This window comes from Narcine bancroftii, chromosome 14 (assembly GCF_036971445.1).
Source record: "Narcine bancroftii isolate sNarBan1 chromosome 14, sNarBan1.hap1, whole genome shotgun sequence".
Taxonomy (NCBI): domain Eukaryota; kingdom Metazoa; phylum Chordata; class Chondrichthyes; order Torpediniformes; family Narcinidae; genus Narcine; species Narcine bancroftii.
In genome coordinates, this window is record NC_091482.1 from 836,495 (window position 1) to 856,655 (window position 20,161).

The window sequence follows — 20,161 nt, forward strand, 5'->3', positions numbered from 1 at the left end:
GTGATGATGGTGGCATCACGAAGATCCTGAGGCAGTTTACCTTGGTCCCAACAAAGCTTGAAAAACTCATGCAGTTTGGCATGCAGAGTTTTGCCGCCAGCCTTCCAGACTTCTGGGGGGATTCCATCCATACCTGCTGCTTTGCCACTTTTCAGTTGTTCGATTGCCTTATATGTCTCATCCAGGGTGGGAACCTCATCCAGCTCTAGCCTTAGGGGCTGTTGAGGGAGCTGGAGCAGGGCGGAATCTTGGACTGAGCGGTTGGTACTGAAAAGAGATTGGAAGTGTTCTGACCATCGGTTGAGGATGGAGATCTTGTCGCTGAGGAGGACTTTGCCGTCTGAGCTGCGCAGCGGGCTTTGGACTTGGGGTGAGGGGCCGTACACAGCCTTTAGAGCCTCGTAGAAACCCCTGAAGTCGCCAATGTCCGCGCTGAGCTGTGTTCGTTTGGCGAGGCTAGTCCACCACTCATTTTGGATCTCCCGGAGTTTGCGCTGAAGATGGCTGCATGCGCGACGGAAGGCTTGTTTCTTCTCTGGACAGGACGGCTTTGTAAGGTGAGCCTGGTGGGCAGCTCGCTTCTTTGCCAGCAGCTCCTGGATTTCCTGGCTGTTTTCGTCAAACCAGTCCTTGTTTTTCCTGGAGTGTTGTGCCTACCGCTACACTAACCATGCCACTCCCAATGTCAAGATCACCAATCTGTAATTTCCCAGATTACTCTTAGAACCTTGCTTAAACATCAGATCCACATGAGCTATTCTCCAATCCTCTGACACCTCTCCCAGGGCTAAGGGCATTTTAAAGACAGATCCTCCCCAATTTACGACCGTAATTAGGACCAAAGGATTGGTCGTATTTCAAAATGAACATCGGAATTTTGGCCATGTTGGTGGAGTAAATAAGTCTTAAAGCAAACTTTTTAATCAAAATTTTCACCATCTGAACTTCAATGAAAATTTTCATCATCTACCTTGTACTTGTGAGTCAGCATCGTGGAGTCCATAGGCTAGGTGCGCCATCTTGATTCCTGTGCACATGCTCGAGTTTTTGGTTGGTGCATACGCGGAGGGTTCACGTATTGGAGTTCAGTTGGCACAAGCATGAGAGTTGAGCGCCCTAAGGTTGTTGAACTTGCACCCTTAACTCGTGCATGTGCCAATCGAACTCCAATACATGAACCCTCTGCATATGCACCAACTGAAAACTCGTGCATGTGCACAGGAATCAAGATGGCTGCGCCCAGCCTACGGACCCCGGGATGCCAACTAACAAGGTAAGTATGCACATTTTGGCTCTTACGTGCCTTGTATCCCTGTTATAGATTGACAAATATAGCACAAACCACGTAAATTTTATATTTTTTCTTTATTTTTTTAATCAAATTTTCAGTCGTATGTGCAGATGAACGTAAGTCACATAGGTCACAAGTTGTGGAGTAAGTGTATCAGGGCTGGGGTCTCTGCAATTTCTGTACAAGCCTCCCTCAAGGTCCAAGGGAATATCTTGTCAGTTGGATTTATCCAACCTATTTGCCTCAAAACTGGAAGCACCTCCTCCTCTGTAATCTGTATATGATCCATGACCTTTGAAAGTCAAAGTTCAAATTTATTGTCAGAGTCCATAGATGACATCACAAAACCTTGAGATTCTTTTCCTGTGGGCCAGGCAGAGAGAATATATGTACAGTATAACCTAACAATTTTCCAGTTTTTGGTTAATGCTATTGTTGTAATAATGGGATAATGTAACAGTATGGATTGAGAATTGGCAATCAGATGGAAAGCAAAGTTGGAATTAGAACAATGAACGGTACAAAGGAGGAACAGACCCTTCAACCCACATGTCTGCGCTGATTAGCAGGTCTTTCTCAGGTTAGCAGGCTGCAACTCATTTAGTACTCCTGACATCTGTGCTTGGGTCTTCGCTGTTTTTAATCAATATCAACATGTGTCTCAGTTTTGTTAATAATGCTAAACTAGATAGGCATGTATGGAGGGAAGAGTCTGAAGATGGTTTAAGGGAACATCAACAAGTGGAGAACTGGATAAGAGCAAGGGTGATGGAATACAACATGGAAAACTGTGAGGTCATCCACTTTGATGCACATTTTAAAATCTTTTGACAGGTTGAGAAATTTTGATGTTTCAGAGATATTCTTGCACACAAATTAATGAAAACAAATAGACAGTTGGCAGTATGTGATCAGGAAGGCAAAAGGTACCTTGAGTCATTGGTGGTCAGCACAGACTCGGTGGGCCAAAGAGCCTTTCTAACCTATCCCTCTGTAGCAATTGTGTAATCTGAAATGAAGAACAAGGAAATGATCAGACATAGTCATGTCAATGTTCAGTTAATTTTTTTTTTAAATAGTCACGCGCAGCTTTTAAAACCCCACACTTTCTAAATGACGTCATCGCATTTTGACGTCATAACATCACTCAGAACCTCCCGGGCCAGTTCAATTAAGCCTCCAGTAAACCGCTACATCTCTCTTTTTATTCTGCTTCCAAACTTCACGTGGCATCCCTCTCTCTCACAGTTTGGTTACAGGAATAAAGATACCTTACTATCATTCCACAAGGTCTTTTTTTTTCAATTTTTTATTTTTCACACCATAAATCACATTAACCATGATACACACTTTTTCCTTTTCACACATATACAGTGCCATTTTCTCCCCCCCCCCCACTCCCTCCTCCCATCCCACCCTCCCTACCTCCCCCCTCCCGTCCATTTAAAGTACAAAATCTAGGATACATTAAACCAGTCAAACAATGTTGTCATTCAATAAAAATACACAAGAAATTCCACTGAGTCCATTCTTTTCATTTCCTTTTCCTTCCGTTAACTTAGGTAGTGATTGTCCCCGGTAGGTATTCGCTATTGTGTTTCATGTAAGGCTCCCATATTTGTTCGAATATTTCAATATTATTTCTTAAACTATATGTTATTTTTTCTAATGGAATACATTTATTCATTTCTATATACCATTGTTGTATTTTGAAATTATCTTCCAATTTCCAGGTTGACATAATACATTTTTTTGCTACGGCTGGAGCTATCTTAACAAATCTTTTTTGTGCATCCTCCAAATCAATTCCAAATTCTTTGTTTTTTATGTTTCTTAGGAGGAAGATCTCTGGATTCTTTGGTATATTGTTTTCTGTTATTTTATTTAATATCTGATTTAGATCTTCCCAAAATTTTTCTACTTTCTCACATGTCCAGATTGCATGAATTGTTGTTCCCATTTCTTTTTTACATCGAAAACATCTATCAGATACTGTTGGGTCCCATTTATTTAACTTTTGAGGTGTAAGGTATAGCCTGTGTATCCAGTTATATTGTATCATACGTAACCTCGTATTTATTGTATTTCTCATCGTTCCGGAGCATAACTTCTCCCATGTTTCCTTTTTTATCTTTATATTTAAATCTTGTTACCATTTTTGTTTAGTTTTACCATTTGTTTCCTCATTCTCCTTTTCTTGCAGTTTAATATACATATTTGTTATAAATCTTTTGATTATCATTGTATCTGTAATCACATATTCAAAGTTACTTCCCTCTGGCAAACTCAAACTGCTTCCTAATTTATCCTTCAAGTAGGATATCAATTGGTAATATGCCAGCGCTGTATCTCGAGTTATACTGTACTTATCTTTCATTTGTTCAAAGGATAATAATCTATTTCCTGAAAAACAATTTTCTATTCTTTTAATCCCTTTTTTCTCCCATTCTCTAAAGGAAAGGTTATCTATTGTAAAAGGGAGTAACTTGTTTTGCGTCAATATTAGTTTTGGTAATTGATCATTTGTTTTATTTCTTTCTACATGAATCTTCTTCCAAATATTGAGTAGATGATGTAATACTGGAGAACTTCTATGTTGTACCAATTTTTCATCCCATTTATATAATATGTGTTCAGATATCTTTTCCCCTATTTTATCTAATTCTAATCTAGTCCAATCTGGCTTTTCCCTTGTTTGATAAAAATCTGATAGGTATCTTAATTGTGCGGCTCTATAATAATTTTTAAAGTTTGGCAGTTGTAAGCCTCCTTGTTTATACCATTCTGTTAATTTATCTAGTGCTATCCTCGGTTTCCCCCCTCTCCATAAAAATTTCCTTATTATTTTCTTTAACTCCTTGAAGAATTTCTCTGTCAGTTGTATTGTCAATGCCTGAAATAGGTATAATATCCTTGGAAAAATTTTCATTTTAATACAGTTTATCCTTCCTATTAATGTTAGTGGTAAATCTTTCCAATGCTCTAAATCGTCCTGTAATTTTTTCATGAGTGGATAATAATTGAGTTTATATAGTTGGCCGAGATTTTTATTTATTTGTACACCTAGGTATCTTATTGCTTGCATTTGCCATCTAAATGGTGATTCCTTCTTAAATTTTGAGAAATCCGCATTATTCATAGGCATTGCTTCACTTTTATTTACGTTGATCTTGTAACCCGACACTTCTCCATATTCCTTCAATTTCTTATATAAATCTTTTATTGATAGTTCTGGTTCTGTTAAGTATACTACAACATCATCCGCAAATAAACTGATTTTATATTCCTTGTCTTTTTTATCCCTTTTATATTATTTTCTGTTCTTCTCAATTCTGCTAGTGGTTCTATAGCTAACGTGAACAATAAGGGTGATAGTGGGCATCCCTGCCGTGTTGACCTACTTAAGTTAAATTGCTTTGATATATATCCATTTACTGTCACTTTCGCCAATGGCCCCTTATATAATGCTTTAATCCAATTAATATACTTCTCCGGTAAACTGAATTTTTGCAATACTTTGAACAAATAATTCCATTCTACTCTGTCAAAGGCCTTCTCTGCGTCTAAAGCAACTGCTACTGTTGGCGCTTTATTCCCTTCTACTGCATGAATTAAATTAATAAATTTACAAATATTGTCTGTTGTGCGTCTTTTTTTGATAAATCCAGTTTGGTCTAGATTTACCATTTTCGGTACATACTCTGCTAATCTGTTTGCTAGTAGTTTAGCTATTATCTTATAATCTGTGTTAAGTAATGATATTGGTCTATATGACGCTGGTGTGAGTGGATCTTTCCCTTGCTTTAGTATTACTGTAATTATTGCTGTTTTACATGAATCTGGTAAGCTTTGTGTTTTATCAATCTGGTTGATTACTTCCAGGAGGGGCGGAATTAATAAGTCTTTAAATGTTTTGTAGAATTCTATTGGTAATCCATCCTCTCCTGGTGTCTTATTATTTGGTAATTTTTTTATTATCTCTTGTATTTGTACTATTCCAAATGGCTCTGTTAATTTATTTTGTTCCTCTATTTGTAGTTTTGGTAGTTCAATTTTAGTTAGAAATTCATCTATTTTCCCTTCTTTTCCTTCGTTTTCAGTTCGGTATAATTGTTCATAGAATTCTCTAAAGTTTTCCTTAATTTCTTTTGGATTATATGTAATTTGTTTGTCTTTTTTCCTTGATGCCAATACCATTTTCTTAGCTTGTTCTGTCTTAAGCTGCCATGCTACGATTTTGTGCATTTTTTCACCTAGTTCATAATATTTTTGTTTTGTCTTCATTATATTCTTCTCCACCTTATATGTTTGTAGTGTTTCATATTTTATTTTTTTATCTGCCAATTCTCTTCTTTTAGTTGTATCTTCCTTCATTGCTAATTCTTTTTCTATATTTACTATTTCCCTTTCCAACTGCTCTGTTTCCTGATTATAGTCCTTTTTCATCTTGGTTACATAACTTATTATTTGCCCTCTAATGAATGCTTTCATTGCATCCCATAGTATAAACTTATCTTTCACTGATTTCGTATTTATTTCAAAATACATTTTAATTTGTCTTTCAATAAATTCTCTAAAATCCTGCCTTTTGAGTAACATGGGGTTTAATCTCCATCTGTACATTCTTGGAGGGATGTCCTCTAACTTTATTGTCAATATTAAGGGTGAATGGTCCGATAGTATTCCAGCTTTATATTCTGTTTTTCTTACTCTATCTTGCATACGAGCTGATAACAAAAATAGGTCTATTCTTGAGTATGTTTTATGTCTAGCCGAGTAATATGAATATTCCTTTTCCTTTGGGTGTTGTTTCCTCCATATATCCAAAAGTTGCATTTCTTCCATCGATTTAATTATAAATTTGGTTACTTTGTTCTTTCTGTTAATTTTTTTCCCAGTTTTGTCCATATTTGAATCCAAATTCAGGTTGAAATCCCCTCCTATTAATATGTTCCCTTGCGTATCTGCTATCTTCAAAAAGATATCTTGCATAAACTTTTGATCTTCTTCTATAGGTGAATATACATTGAGTAGATTCCAAAACTCCGAATATATCTGACATTTTATCATTACATATCTCCCTGCTGGATCTATTATTTCCTCTTCTATTTTAATTGGTACATTTTTACTAATTAATATAGCTACTCCTCTTGCTTTTGAATTATACGATGCTGCTGTTACGTGTCCTACCCAATCTCTCTTTAATTTCTTGTGCTCCAATTCAGTTAAGTGTGTTTCTTGCACAAATGCTATATCAATTTTTTCTTTTTTCAGTAAATTTAGCAGTTTCTTCCTTTTAATTTGGTTATGTATTCCATTAATATTTAAAGTCATATAGTTCAACGTAGCCATTTTATACTTTGTTTATCTTCCCTTTCCGTTTTTCCATCATTACCTTTCCTCCTTTTCCATTTCTGTTTTCTTATTTTAAACCCTTTATAAGACAACATTCCTAAAACATCAAACATTTTCCTTATTCTCCTATTTAAAACTTCTTTAGCCCCAATCTCCCCTTCCCCTCCTGAGTTGTCCTTTATCCCTTGTCGGACAACCACATCTCCCCTCTCCATTTGGATTTGCAAATTCACTCGCAAGCGTCAGCTGATTTTGCAGTGACCGTAACTCCTCCCCACCCAGCCCCCCCCAGAAAAGATTTCACTTTTCATATGTAACAAAGATCACTCTTTTAATTCCCTCCTTATTCCCTCTATTCCATTTCCTTCCCTTATTAATTCTTGTCTATACTCTCTATATTTTCCTCTAAATACGGATACATTCATGTATGCACATTATACATATACACACATATACCTCTTTACCCACATACATATAAATCGTGGTCATTTTTACTCTTATTACATGTCTTCATCTCTCTGCTTGTTTTGTAGTTGTTCTGCAAATTTCCTTGCTTCCTCTGGATCCGAGAATAGTTTTTTTCCATAAGATTGTTTTCGCTGTATTGAACTCCTTCCTCTTCTTCAGGAGTTCAAAACTTATGTGTCTTTTTAGTTCGCAGTCTTTTGTACTCTCGTTACACGTCTTCATTTTATAATTGTTCTGCAAATTTTCGTGCTTCCTCTGGATCCGAGAATAGTCTGTTTTGCTGTCCTGGAATAAATATTTTCAATACCGCTGGATGCTTTAGTATAAATTTATACCCTTTCTTCCATAAAATTGCCTTTGCTGTATTGAACTCCTTTCTCTTCTTCAGGAGTTCAAAACTTATATCTGGATAAATGAAGATTTTTCGCCCTTTGTACTCCAGTGGCTTGTTGTCCTCTCTTACTTTCTCCATTGTTTTCTCCAGTACCTTTTCTCTTGTAGTATATCTTTGGAATTTTACTAAAATAGATCTTGGCTTTTGTTGTGGTTGTGGTTTAAAGGCCAATGCTCTATGTGCCCTTTCTATTTCCATTTCTTGCTGTAGTTCTGGACATCCTAGGATCCTGGGGATCCAATCTTTTATAAACTCCCTCATATTCTTGCCTTCTTCATCTTCCTTAAGGCCCACTATCTTTATGTTATTTCTTCTGTTATAATTTTCCATTATATCTATTTTCTGAGCTAACAGCTCTTGTGTCTCTTTAACTTTTTTATTAGATTCCTCTAATTTCTTTTTTAAGTCCTCTACCTCCATTTCTACTGCTGCTTCTCGTTCTTCCACCTTGTCCATTCTTTTTCCCATTTCTGATAAGGTCATATCTATTTTATTCACTTTCTCTTCTGTATTGTTTATTCTTCTTCTTAAATCATTAAATTCTTGTGCTTGCCATTCTTTAAATGACTCCATGTATCCTTTAATAAGAGAAAGAATATCCTTTATCTTGCCTTTCCCTTCTTCCATTTCACTGTACTCTTCCTCTTCTTCTTCCTCTGGGTTGGCCATCTGTTGTTTCTTTGTTGTCCTTTTCTTCTCTTCTTTCTTGTTTTTGTTGTCTTCTATGCTCTCCTCTTGCTGCTGCTGTTCTGAAGCTGTCATTGCCAGCTGTGGAGATCGACTCCCCAGCTGGTCGCCCCTTCCGCCGGTGTGTTTTTTTGCATGCGCATCGCGCATGCACGACTCCTCGCGCATGCGCGGTTGCGCACTTTTACTCGGCTCAGCGAGCCATTTTTGTAGTCCACTTTCTACCGACCTGAGGGAGCGGGTTTCTCTCTCCACCGCGGGCCTCTTCGAACAGGTAAGGCCTTCTCCTTCTTCTTCCGTTGTCTTCTCTTCCTCTCTTCTTACCGTTGGTTTCGATTTTTCTTTTTTCGTCGCCATCTTCTTTCCATCTTTATACTCACTTTACTTTAATTTTTATTTTTGTGCCTTTGTGTTTTCCTTTATTTTTTCCGACTTTTCTGGAGAGGGCTGGAGTTCACCGTCCGGCCACTACTCCATCACGTGACTCCCTCCTCATTCTACAAGGTCTTGATGCAGCTTCCATACTTATAACACAGAAGGCAACCATTCAATCCATCAGGTTCATACTAGTACATGACCATCCCATTCTAACAGTAATTTTCCCTCTAATTTATTTTCCTCATATTCCTGTCAACTCCACCCAGATTTCACACCCTGCCTACACTTTACAACTACCTGGGAGCAACTTGCAAGGCAGAGTGAATGTTATAGATTGAAGAAGACCAGAAAATCATGGTGTGTTTTGGTTTAATAGTACTCATGTAAATAAGGGAGGTTAAGGGGCCAGAAGCTCTAAAGTTACATCAAAACAGTGGAATTAAGACAAGGTGTTCAAGTAATTTTCCACGTACTCACAAATGTTCGAATGTTTTTACCTTAATGGGATGATCTTTGCTTGATTGGAGGACAATTATGTGGAGGAAGAGGGTGAAGCTGGAGGCGCATCCTCATCTTCTCTTTCATCACCTGATGGCACAGGGTGCTGGCTGCAGATTGTCAATGGGTGCCTGTTGTTGCATTCTTTTACTCTTGATCAAGTCATCCACAAATTTGTCTATTTCATTGTTTGCTGCTCAGCTATTGATGTTTCTTGGTGGTAACCCATAGAATCCTTACTCCTGACTACCTTATTGTCCAAGACCATGCACTTGCACTGTAATTTTCTCCATATTCCACACTGTCGCATCAAGAGAGCTAGGGTCAATGGGACGGGGTAAAATAATAGTTCTGCATGGACCAGATGGGCCAAAGAGCCTGTTTCTGTGCTATTGTGATCTATCATTCAATACCCTGTACTCTCCCTCCTGTACTTAAGTATGGGTTGACTTGCCTGGACAGCACAGAAAACAAAGCTTTTCACTGCATCTTGGTAGGCGTGACAATAAACAATTCATTTCAGATTCATTCTTTGCGTTATGTTGATTGCCTCTTCCATGTGATCAAACATTTCCTGAAGAGTTGGAACAGTGAAGACTTTTATTTCAATTCAGAATTCTCTTCTTCCTCACATCTGATGTAATTTCTCACGGAATCTGCCGGTGCATTAGTGAGAGGCAAACAATGCAATTCCAACCATTCCTGGTCATAATTGTCTTTGGAATCTGCTTTCCTTGCCAGGTGTACAATTTTCAAACACAGTAAATTTTATAGGGCACCAATAGAAATGTTCAGCAAACTGTTCATCCCAAGAATGACTATAATGTTGAGACACCATGTCTCTCCATCGTTATCCTTCTGAAGGATAATAGGTGGCAACACTGTCTGTCCATAGGCTGGGAAGGAGATGTGCTCTGTGGTGGCCGACAAACTGCTTTCATTTCACGATACTGGGTGTCAAGATCATTATGGGCAATAGATGCAGGCAAAATTCAAGGTGGTGGGAGTTCAGTCCGTCTCCCCAGCTCGCTATTCCACCCATTGATTACTTGCAATCACCATGGCACCACCACATATTTTGGAAATGTAGCTAGTTTAGACCAAAATTGGCTCCTATGTACAGGACATCTTAGTTTTCTTTCTAATTTATCTGAACTAATTCCCTTTATATTACAATTAAAGTGCTCTGTTTTTCTGTCAAATATCTTTTATCTTTGACTTTAGAAGTATGTTGTAGACTACGTGACAAAGAAGACAGAGGATTTCCCCAATTGGAAACCATGGGTGAACCAGGAAGTCAACTGACCTCTGAAGGCCAGGTTAAAGACATCAAATCAGGAGACCTGGTCCTCGAAAAGAAATGGATTTGCTCAAGACCATCAGAGAAGCTGAGAAACGGTACCAGACCAGGCTCACAAGAGCATCACAGGCACATGGAGACTAAGGAAACCGAGAGACGGTACCAGACCAGGCTCCAACTCACAAGAGCATCACATGGAGACTAGGGCAAGGCAAGGCATGCAACAGGGCAACACTCCCCAATGAGTTAAACATGCTCAAAAGTCCATTTCAGCAGGGAGGTGACATCCACTTCAACTACGACAAGTGACATTGCACCCATGGTCACTGCTGCTAAGGTCAGAGTGTTCTTCCAGCAGATGAACCTATGGAGAGCAACTGATCCAGATCAGATCCAAGGACATGTCCTGAGAGCCCGTGCAGGCGACCAGTTCAGACATGGCCAATGTCTCCCTCCATCAGGCCACAGTCGCCATTTGCTACAAGACCACCAATACTGAAGTTATGCATAATAAGTGGCCTAAATGATCAATGAGCAGTATCTTTGACATCCACCATCATGAAGTCCTTTGAGAAGCTGGTCATGGTTCACATCCACTCCTCGATTCACTTCAATTTGCCTCCTGTCCACAAACAGATCAGCAGCAGATACCATCTCCCTATCTCTCCACTCGTCCTTGGAACACCAAGCATACTCATGTTAGACTCCTCTTCACAGACTATACAGCTTGGATCTCCAACACCATAGTTCCCACAGACTCTTTCCCAAACTTTGGGTTCAAGGCATCAGCACATTTCAATGAATGTTGATGGAGAACATCTCTCCCATTATCACACTCAGCACCTGGCTATACTCCCTCCATACCCATGACCATACAGCTAAATATTGCTCCGACTTCATCTTCAAATTCATCATTGATGCCACAGTAGTGGGTTGGATTCAAATATGATGAGACGGAATTCAGGGAAGGGATTGTAAACTAGTGAAATAATGAAACTCACCAGGTCACGCTGCATCCAAAGCAAGTAAAAGTCCAATGTTTCGGGCCTGAATAAAAAGTTGAGGAGAGGGGGGAGGAAGGAAAGAGGAGGAACACAGACTCAGAGGTAATTGGTGGATGCAGGTGGGAGGGAAGAAGAGAAAAAACTGAGGAGTGATAGGGGAAGATGACAAAGGCCCAAAAAGAGTAGCTCTGTGATGAGAAGGAAGGGAGTAGCGAACTGGAGGAAAGGAGACAGAGGGATAGGGAATGACAGAGACTAGGGAGGGGGGTAAACAGAAAATGAAAATGTTGATTTTGATACCATCTGGTTGGAGATTGCCAAGACAAAATACAAGGAATGTTCTACCAATTTGAGGGTAGCCTCGATTTGACAGAACACGAAGGCATGGGTAGACATGTAGGAATTGAACTGATTAGCCACTGGAATGCCCTTGCTATTGCAGTGGACGGAGCAAAGGTGCTCAAGGAAACACTCTCCAAGTCTGCAACCAGTCGCCCTAATGTAGAGGTGGCTGCATTGGGAGCAGCGGATGTAAAAAAAAAAATAACCCCTACAAATTCACAAGTGAAGTGTTGCTTCACTTTGGAATGAATGTTTGCACCCTGAATGGTATTGCTGAAGGAGGTGCAAGTCCAAATGTAGTACTTCTTGCAGTCATGGGGTTAGGAACCAAAGGGGCAATTGGTGGGAAGGGATGAAGGGATAATGTTATCATGGAGGCAATGATCCCTGCAGAAAACAGAGGGGAGGGGAGTGAGAGATGATCTCGGTGACAGAAATTGTGGAGAATAATGTGTTGGTCGTCGAGGCTGGTGGGTTTGTAGCTAAGGGAAAGGCGTACCTTATTCTTGTTACATCTGTCGGGGAGGAAGGGGCCAACTCAAATGCATGGGAAACAGAGGAGATTCAGCTAAGTTGGAGTGGCCTCGTGCCAAGATAACAACCTCTCAGCATCAGTAAGGCAAAGGAGGGGATCATTGATTTCAGGAGAGGGGCAGAGCCACATCCCTGTCAACAGACTAAATTCTTGATCAATTTCTTGCATATTTCCTCCTCCTACTATCCATATTTTGGTGGTGTGTTGTATACTGCCAATGGTATGAACACAGCTAAACAGATCTTTATTTCCGGTATTCCTTTGCAGTGTTCTGGTGTGCCGTGGAATATTTTATTTAAATTCTCATCTATCCTTGCTTTTTCAGACCTTTCACTCTTCTGAATATGTTGAACTCGAATGGTGTCAGCAACACTCTCAATTTCAGTCGAATCTCTTGGTGTTCTTTTCATGTACCTTGCTCGTGCTTGTTCTCAATACGTTGTGCTTAAATCTGGAAGGAGTGCAAGTCTTCCTTTGTTAAGAAACCTTAATTTCTTTCCTCAAAAAAAAAGCAGCTGATGCAAGAAATCAGAATTTATTTTTTAAAATTGCTGGAAGTACACAGCAGATCAGGCAGCATCTGTGGATAGATGCACGCAGTTCAAGTCTCAGGGTGTTGACCTGCCTTAATCTCATTCTCTTCGTCAGAATGTGTTTAAACCATTTTATCTTACGACGGTGTTCTTACATTCTCCCATTGTTCAGTCGTCCTTTCAACCAGACCATATTTTGCATCAGAACCACTGAAACCTGGTAGTTGGTTCGAACCCTGCTTCCATTACCGGTAATAACATTGATCGTGAATCATATTAATTCAAAGCCTTGCCTCACTTTGAGACTGCCTTAATTCATTGTATTCACTGTGTAGTCTTTCAGTGTTATGGATAACTGTTATGGTCTTCTTCCTTTCTCAAGGAGTGACTCGCGATCTCCAGGGAACATGGGCTATTTACCAGCATTCTTTACTAAACTAGAAAATACTTCACCAATGGTGAAGTCGAAGAAACAGGAGATATTTCGTAAGTTGAACTCCTCTGGTGGCGGGGATTCTGACATTGGTAAGTCACCATGTTTTCTTGCTTTATTAAGTGTCTGTTTTCAAAAGTCCTGCTTGCCTATTCTTGAGACTCATCATGCAAATAGGACTCTTGCTAACAACATGATCAATGGCCATTTTGCTTGGGTTTAACTGTCTGGCGCAGTGTTCCCTCTCTGTCTAATTCTCCATGGAGTGCAAAATTAGACATTGTGCACAAACCCCCAATTTCTCAAGCATTTGCAAAAACAGCACGGAATTTCCCCAAATATCATCAAATTTAAACCTTGCTGGCCAAGAGCAATTCAATGACACTTGAGAAGTTCCACAAAGGACAAAGCAGCTCATCTGAGGGACAAGCTATCCATCATCCTAAACATTGATTCCTTCTGCCACCAGCTCACTGTGGCTACAATGAGTTCATTTTAGAAGAGGCACTGAGTTGTTCTTCTGAGCTATTTGGCAGCACCTCCCAAACAAGTAACTTCTGCCACCCAGAAGGATAAGGGCAGTAGTTGTGGGGAACTGCAGCCTCCTGACTTGAAAGTGTATCCTTTACTGTCTCCAGGTCTAAATTCTGAAACTCTTCATCCAAAAGCACAGTGGGAGCACATTCATGGATTTTTTTTAATCGGTTCCCTTTTATTGTCTTGTAATAATACAAAAACTGTTAATTTACACAACTTTTATCTGCTATAAAGGAAAAGAGTTGTCATTAGGCATTGCCCGGTCCCCTCAAAATAAGAGGAAGAAGCAAAAGACTCCTGAGCTCCAGATCACAAGCCTCCGATGTGGTCACGAAGCTTTGAAAGTCCAAAGTACCCCTAGCGCCCTCTCAGATTCTGGTTCTGATACCTAGATCCCATGTGCCAGTCTCCAGCAGTCTACAGACTGGTGTGGGTCCTTCAACTGTAAGTCACCTGAAGCCTCTATGAGCCCTTCAGCCACAGAACCCCTCACTGGTCCACTGCTGTGATTACCTTTCCTGTAGGGTAGTCTCCTAGGCTGCTGCTTCTCCAGAGGGGGTGTTCCCTGGTTTCTGGTGCCCTGCACCTGTCCGCTGCTCCCCCAGAGTTTGAAACCCCTTGTGGTCCACTGCCCAACGCAGGATGTTGCCTCCTCGGGCACAGACCTCTGTGGTTGCAGGATATTTTTTAAAAATCACCATCGGCACTTATCAGGATCATGACCGGGAAGTAGGACCCTGCTGACTATCGCTGTGACCCTGCTGCCCTCTCTCCTGGTTCTGTACCAGCAGCAAAGCTGCTATTACAACAGTTCTAGCAGTAACACAATTTTTCAAAATTCTGTCCATTGTACATGGAGGGGCACTAATGAGAAATAATTACTTGCTGCCAAGTAGCCTTTCATTATCCTTCAAAATTCAAGCTTCCCAATCAATGGCCACGACACCCAAATGAAATACAGGGAATTTGGTATTTTGTTCACTGTTGAAAAACTTTTAGGAAGAGAAGACTGTCGAGCATATATCCACCAAACTGAAGCTGCAATGGAGATTTCTTGCCAATTCATGTTGGCAGAGCACAGTAAAACGTGGGTGGTGGAGCAGGCTAGTTACAGATTCATTGCCCAGGGGAATGATGGCATGTGCTGTAAACATTAATGAGTGGTTGTCCCTGAATAATTTAGTGTCACCCAGTCATTGTAGAGGAGGTTAAATTATGTATGAAAGAAGAAGAAAGCTGATTGGAGCTGAGAGTTCTGTTCTGGGTTTGAGAGCTGCCCCTTTTAGTGGGTCAATTCATTAGATTCCTCTTTAAGCGATGACTCCCTCTCACATTAATCTCCAACACACGCTGCTACCAAATATTTGCAGCAGAAAATATCAGCAAAATCCTTCAGAAAGAAAATACATTCAATATTACATTCAATTTTCACAAGGAAACTACTTAGGGATGATCCAGTGCCACTCTGCTCCCTGGTCAGTACTGCTGCATTTTGACTGAGGTACCTCCTTGAGGTAGTCCCATTTGCTTTCACTTGGGCTGTCATCTAAACCCACAAGGGATGCACATTCAAAGTCAAGGGGAAAAGTTGCAAGGGGCTGTTCTGAGCACTTCTGTTTTGTGCAGTGATTGTGATCCCGAACACTCTCAGAGCTTCCAAAAAGGAATTCAATAAATGTGAAAAAGAAATGGTAGTGAGATGGGGAAAGAGCAAAGCAATGGGTCAGATTGGATTGCTGCACAATGAATCAAGATAAAACCAATGGGCTGATTGGCAACCTCCAATGGCCTAACAATTATGGTTGGATGTTTTGATGAAAGTGTGGCAAGTGGTAATTGAAGATGAAGTAATTTAAAGAAGTTAAACTTCTTGGTTCCTGGGCTGACTGATCTGGGTGCATGACTAAACATTAACTTCCTCTTTAACTTCCAGCTAATGCTCAACCTGGGACTGAGATATTTAACTTGCCTGCAGTCACGACGTCAGGTAAGAACTGTGGAATGCGCCCTATTGTGGAGCATAAAAAACAAAAAAGTCAAGTTTATTATCATCTGATTGTACATGTTCTTTCTTTGGCTTGGCTTCGCGGACGAAGATTTATGGAGGGGGTAAAAAGTCCACGTCAGCTGCAGGCTCGTTTGTGGCTGACAAGTCCGATGCGGGACAGCGATTGCAGCGGTTGCATGGGAAAATTGGTGGGTTGGGTGTTGGGTTTTTCCTCCTTTGCCTTTTGTCAGTGAGATTGTACATGTACCACCTGAATAAACCACATCTCTCCAGACCACAGAGCACCCACAAACATTTGGCTCCTTTTACCCTCAAACAATGTAATAAGATCGTGATTGATCTTTTACCTCAGTTCCACATTCATGCACAACAGAGACCAGTAGTTCTTTTCAGGAAGAACAGTCCCCACGAGATTTGTTAATTCTAATCCAGCTCTAATCCTTGTGTAATGTTTCCTGCAGAAAAAGAATCAACTGCAGCTGTGTTGAAGGCATATTTCCAGTGTCTTATTTCTAAGGTTACACCCAAACAGATCATCAGGAATACTATCTCTTTCCTCAACCAGCTTGAGCAGACTTTCTATTCCCATTCCAAATTCTTCATATTTAAACAAAGGTACAATAAAAAGAAACTACATCATTTCTATATTTATAAATAATTTCTTGTAACTGCTCATTATCTACTGACACTGAGTTTTTGAAAGTTGGAAAAAAAACCATCAATTATCCTGAAAAACTAAACCAGGAAATATTCTATGTAACCTCCAGACAGTGAAGCCTCTGCTAACCATAAATAGGAGACCAACAACTCGTCAGTAGCTCCCAGTACTTACCCTGAACACATGCAAAGAGACAGGCCTTTCTGTTTCATCATCTGATGTCCATGTAGTCCTCCAGTACTTCCCATGGAATACAACACTGGTGGGAAGTCTGACTGCTTGTCTTTGCTGTGCTGCTATACATACATGTGAAATTAGTTTTATTGAGATGTAAAAGTACGCTGATTTTTGCATTAAAAGATTATGGATACATCTTGCAAAGGGAATTGACTTTTAAGAAGTTCATCTGCAAAAAAAAAAAGGATCCACAGCACCCAACCATGCTCTGTTCTCGCTGCTACCATCAGGAAAGAGGAATAAGTGCCGCAAGACTTGCACTACCAGGTTCAGGAACAGCATCAGATTCCTCAGCAACAAACTCAATCAGGGACTTATTTTAGGATTCTTACTTGTGCACTTTATTGTTTTTGTTCTCTCTGTGTGGCACAGTTGTATTATTTACATTCGTTATCTGTTTACAGCTCTTTATTTGTTTACATGTATATGCTGTGTACATTTTTTTGCACTACCAGTAACTGGTAGTTCTGCCTCACCCACAGGAAAAAGAATCTCAGGGTTGTATGTGATGACATGTATATACTCTTACAATAAATCTGAAATCTGAAGCCAGGTCATTGGAGTTCCGGGCCAGCTGCAGTACCTACAGAGCTACTGTGCCATTCACAATCTCAGACAGGGCACAGAACTGGGTAGACAGCACAGGAGGCTTATGGCAGTCATCCATCAGCACCTCCACACGATTAATCATTCACTGGTCTGTTTCACCGATTCTTCTTCAGAAAGCATGAAGAGGCTATGATCGTGACTTACTCTTCATGTCCACTGGCTGGGTTCTTGAAAAAGAGTGAAAACAAATGGAAAGAAATGTATAAGTCACATTCTGTTGCTGTGACAAAAATTATCAGTATGCAGGCAGAAATAATGTGAATTAAATTTCATGCAGTGGGAATTAAAAAAAAAAAAAAAAAAAAGTTCATCTGCTAAATTTAATTATTTCTTTCTCTCACCCTAGGTGTGGTTTCGTACAAGAAAGGTGCGTCAGCTTATTTAACAATCTAGTCATAAATCTCAGATAAATCTTTATCACTGAACAACAGTTTTTTTTTCTAAAAGGTTTGCTTCCTAAAAAAAGGGGATTATGATCGACAACTTCAAGCTGAACACAAAGATAATTTTAGATTTCCTGTATCACATATCATATCACATTTCCTGGAGAAACATGAAGTTTGATTGAATTTATCCTGTTTAATCGCATAATGACGCTGACACATTGCATTAGTTCAAATGACCTAAAAATGTTTTGCCGGTGATTTTTGTTTGTACTTCGCATCTAACGCCTCTCATGTCAGTCTCCAACAATAGTCGGCCAGCACTGATGGATTCCACTTGCCCTGATACCGCTTTTCCATGGACGCAATGTCCTGGTGAAACCTTTCACCCTGTTCGTCACTGACTGCACCAGGATCAGCCGGGAAAATGAATTTTCAATGACATGTTGCATTCATGGTTTTGTATGCATGAAGTGGACTTGAAATATGACAGGAAATCACTAAAATAGGTTACATTTTTTTCAAAAAGGTACATGATAGGAAATTTTTACAGTGATTTTCGTGATCAGCAGCCCAAAATCCATAAAATTCACCCAAAAATGTTCAGGAACCAAAATCTTTGTTGTCCATGCTATTTCCTGAACTACTTCCATTTTCTTCTCCAAGGAGCTTGATAAAGTTGTGAAGAAGACCCTGCGTACTTGCCTTTCTTAGCTAGGGCTTAGAATATAAGAGCAGGGAGATCTTAGCAATTTTGAAAACAATGGTTAATCCACAACTGAAATACTGTGCAGTTCTGGTTGCTATGCCATCAAAAAGACATGATTGCTCTGGAGAGGGACAGCGCAAGGCTGGAGTATTTCCACTGTGAAGATAGCCTGGGAGACCCTATTTATTTCCTTTGGAGCAGAGTAGACTAAGGAGAAGGATCTAAGTATCTAAAAGCTGACATTAATTGAAAGAAAGTTAACCGATGGTAACTAAGAGTAGGGTTAAGCAAATCCTTCCTGGGAATATTTCATCAATGGGGTACATCAATTTGTAGCTGATGTGAAACAAAGTGGGAATGATGAGACTGCACAGAAAACAGTGGTGCTGCTGGATCATGGCCCCAGTGGTCCTGGTCCAACCATTATCTGCATGGAGTTTGTATGTTCTTCTATGAATGAGTGGGTGATCCAGTTCTGCCTAACCCCTGCTCAATGCCAAAGCAGGGTGGTTGATTGGATACTATGTTACTCCCCACGTAGATAGGATGGGGGTAGGATCATTGGAATGATGAGTATGTGAGAGTGGCTCAGTGAGGGAAATGGGTTGATCTGAGAGCTAGCATAGAGGTGCTATCGGCTGAATACTTTCTCAAGACAATAAAGATAAGTTGAGTGAGTGGCAATGTGGATAAATGAGGTTTGCTTTGAAAAAAATAGAAATGCCTATTATTTTTTAATGATGAGAGATTGGGAAATGTTTATGTTCAAAGGGACCTGGGCATTGTTGTTGTATAAAAGTCACTGAAAGCTAACCTGCTAATGCAGCAGGTCATCGGGATAGCAAATGGTATAGAAGGTAAACACTACAGCACAGTCTAGAAGGATATAGACATGCAGGGAAGTGCTACTTGCCAAGAATGCCAAGCATGGGTGAGTTGGGCCGAAGAGCCTGTCCGTGCTGTGTGACTCCATAATTAAGGGATAAGACATAAATCTGTCCAAAATCTATAAATGTGGAATCATCACTTGACCGAGCTATTTGTATGTTGACTAACTTCACTAAATGTTTCTGACTGAACCTTTCACTTCCAATGGAATTAGGAATCTTAAAATATCAGTTGGGTTGGGCAGAAAGTGCAACCTCAAGGAAGATCAACCAATAAACCATGTGGTGATGGGATGTTCCACCAGACGTCTGACTGTACACGTGCCACCTGACGCAGGTGTTGCTCCGGACCACAATGTGTGCGCGCGCACAAAAGTACACTACTGGAGCTCAACCGTTTGCTTTCCACTCTCATACCACTTTCAGTAATCCCTATGCCCATGGTGCTCTATGATTAGTAAGGGATTGCTGAAGGTGATCTGTGGGTGGGAAGAAAAAGTTTGAAAACCACTGTTTTAATCGTACCTCATTGACTCGTTATGTGCACGGTTTCATAACTCCAAAGGAAATGGGCCAATTATCATTTTTGTCCAGCAAAATATTTCAATAATAATTGGGTCTAGAGCAGTGATTCTCAACCTTCTCATATATACAGAAAGATGGTGGTTCGCGTAATGATGTTACAGCATCCTGCGTTGTCTGGAGAGTTTGTACATTCTCCCTATGTCTGCATGGGATTTCTCCGGGTGTTCCAGTTCCCTCCCACCCTCTCTTCAAGACATGGAAGTTGAATTTCTGGTGTAATTTTGTTGAATGACAACATTGTCTGACTGGATTAATGCAACCTAGATTGTATACCTAAAATGGATGAGAGGGGGGGGGTGGGGGGGTGGTTTGGGAGGAAAGGGGGGGGGG

General features: G+C 40.2%; 1 protein-coding gene and 1 long non-coding RNA gene across 16 annotated transcripts in view; one reads left to right on the forward strand and one right to left on the reverse strand.

Moving 5' to 3' along the window:
- ncor1 (nuclear receptor corepressor 1) overlaps positions 1–20,161 on the forward strand; it is a 260,519-nt gene that overhangs the window by 236,945 nt on the left and 3,413 nt on the right. For all 13 annotated transcript variants that reach the window (XM_069911235.1, XM_069911241.1, XM_069911245.1 and 10 more), the window contains 3 exons: positions 13,168–13,310; positions 15,689–15,742; positions 17,614–17,634. In XM_069911235.1, the coding sequence (XP_069767336.1) occupies positions 13,168–13,310; positions 15,689–15,742; positions 17,614–17,634 (218 nt within the window). The remainder of the gene's footprint in view (positions 1–13,167; positions 13,311–15,688; positions 15,743–17,613; positions 17,635–20,161) is intronic.
- Positions 1,394–16,759, reverse strand: LOC138749615 (uncharacterized). 3 transcript variants are annotated; one of them, XR_011348771.1, is made up of 3 exons: positions 16,596–16,759; positions 2,222–2,300; positions 1,394–1,583 (listed from the first exon to the last, which is right to left on the reverse strand). It is a non-coding gene; the product is annotated as an uncharacterized lncRNA (long non-coding RNA). The 3 variants fall into 3 exon arrangements; XR_011348772.1 differs by having other exon boundaries at positions 1,394–1,654; XR_011348773.1 differs by lacking the exon at positions 16,596–16,759 and adding an exon at positions 16,111–16,209.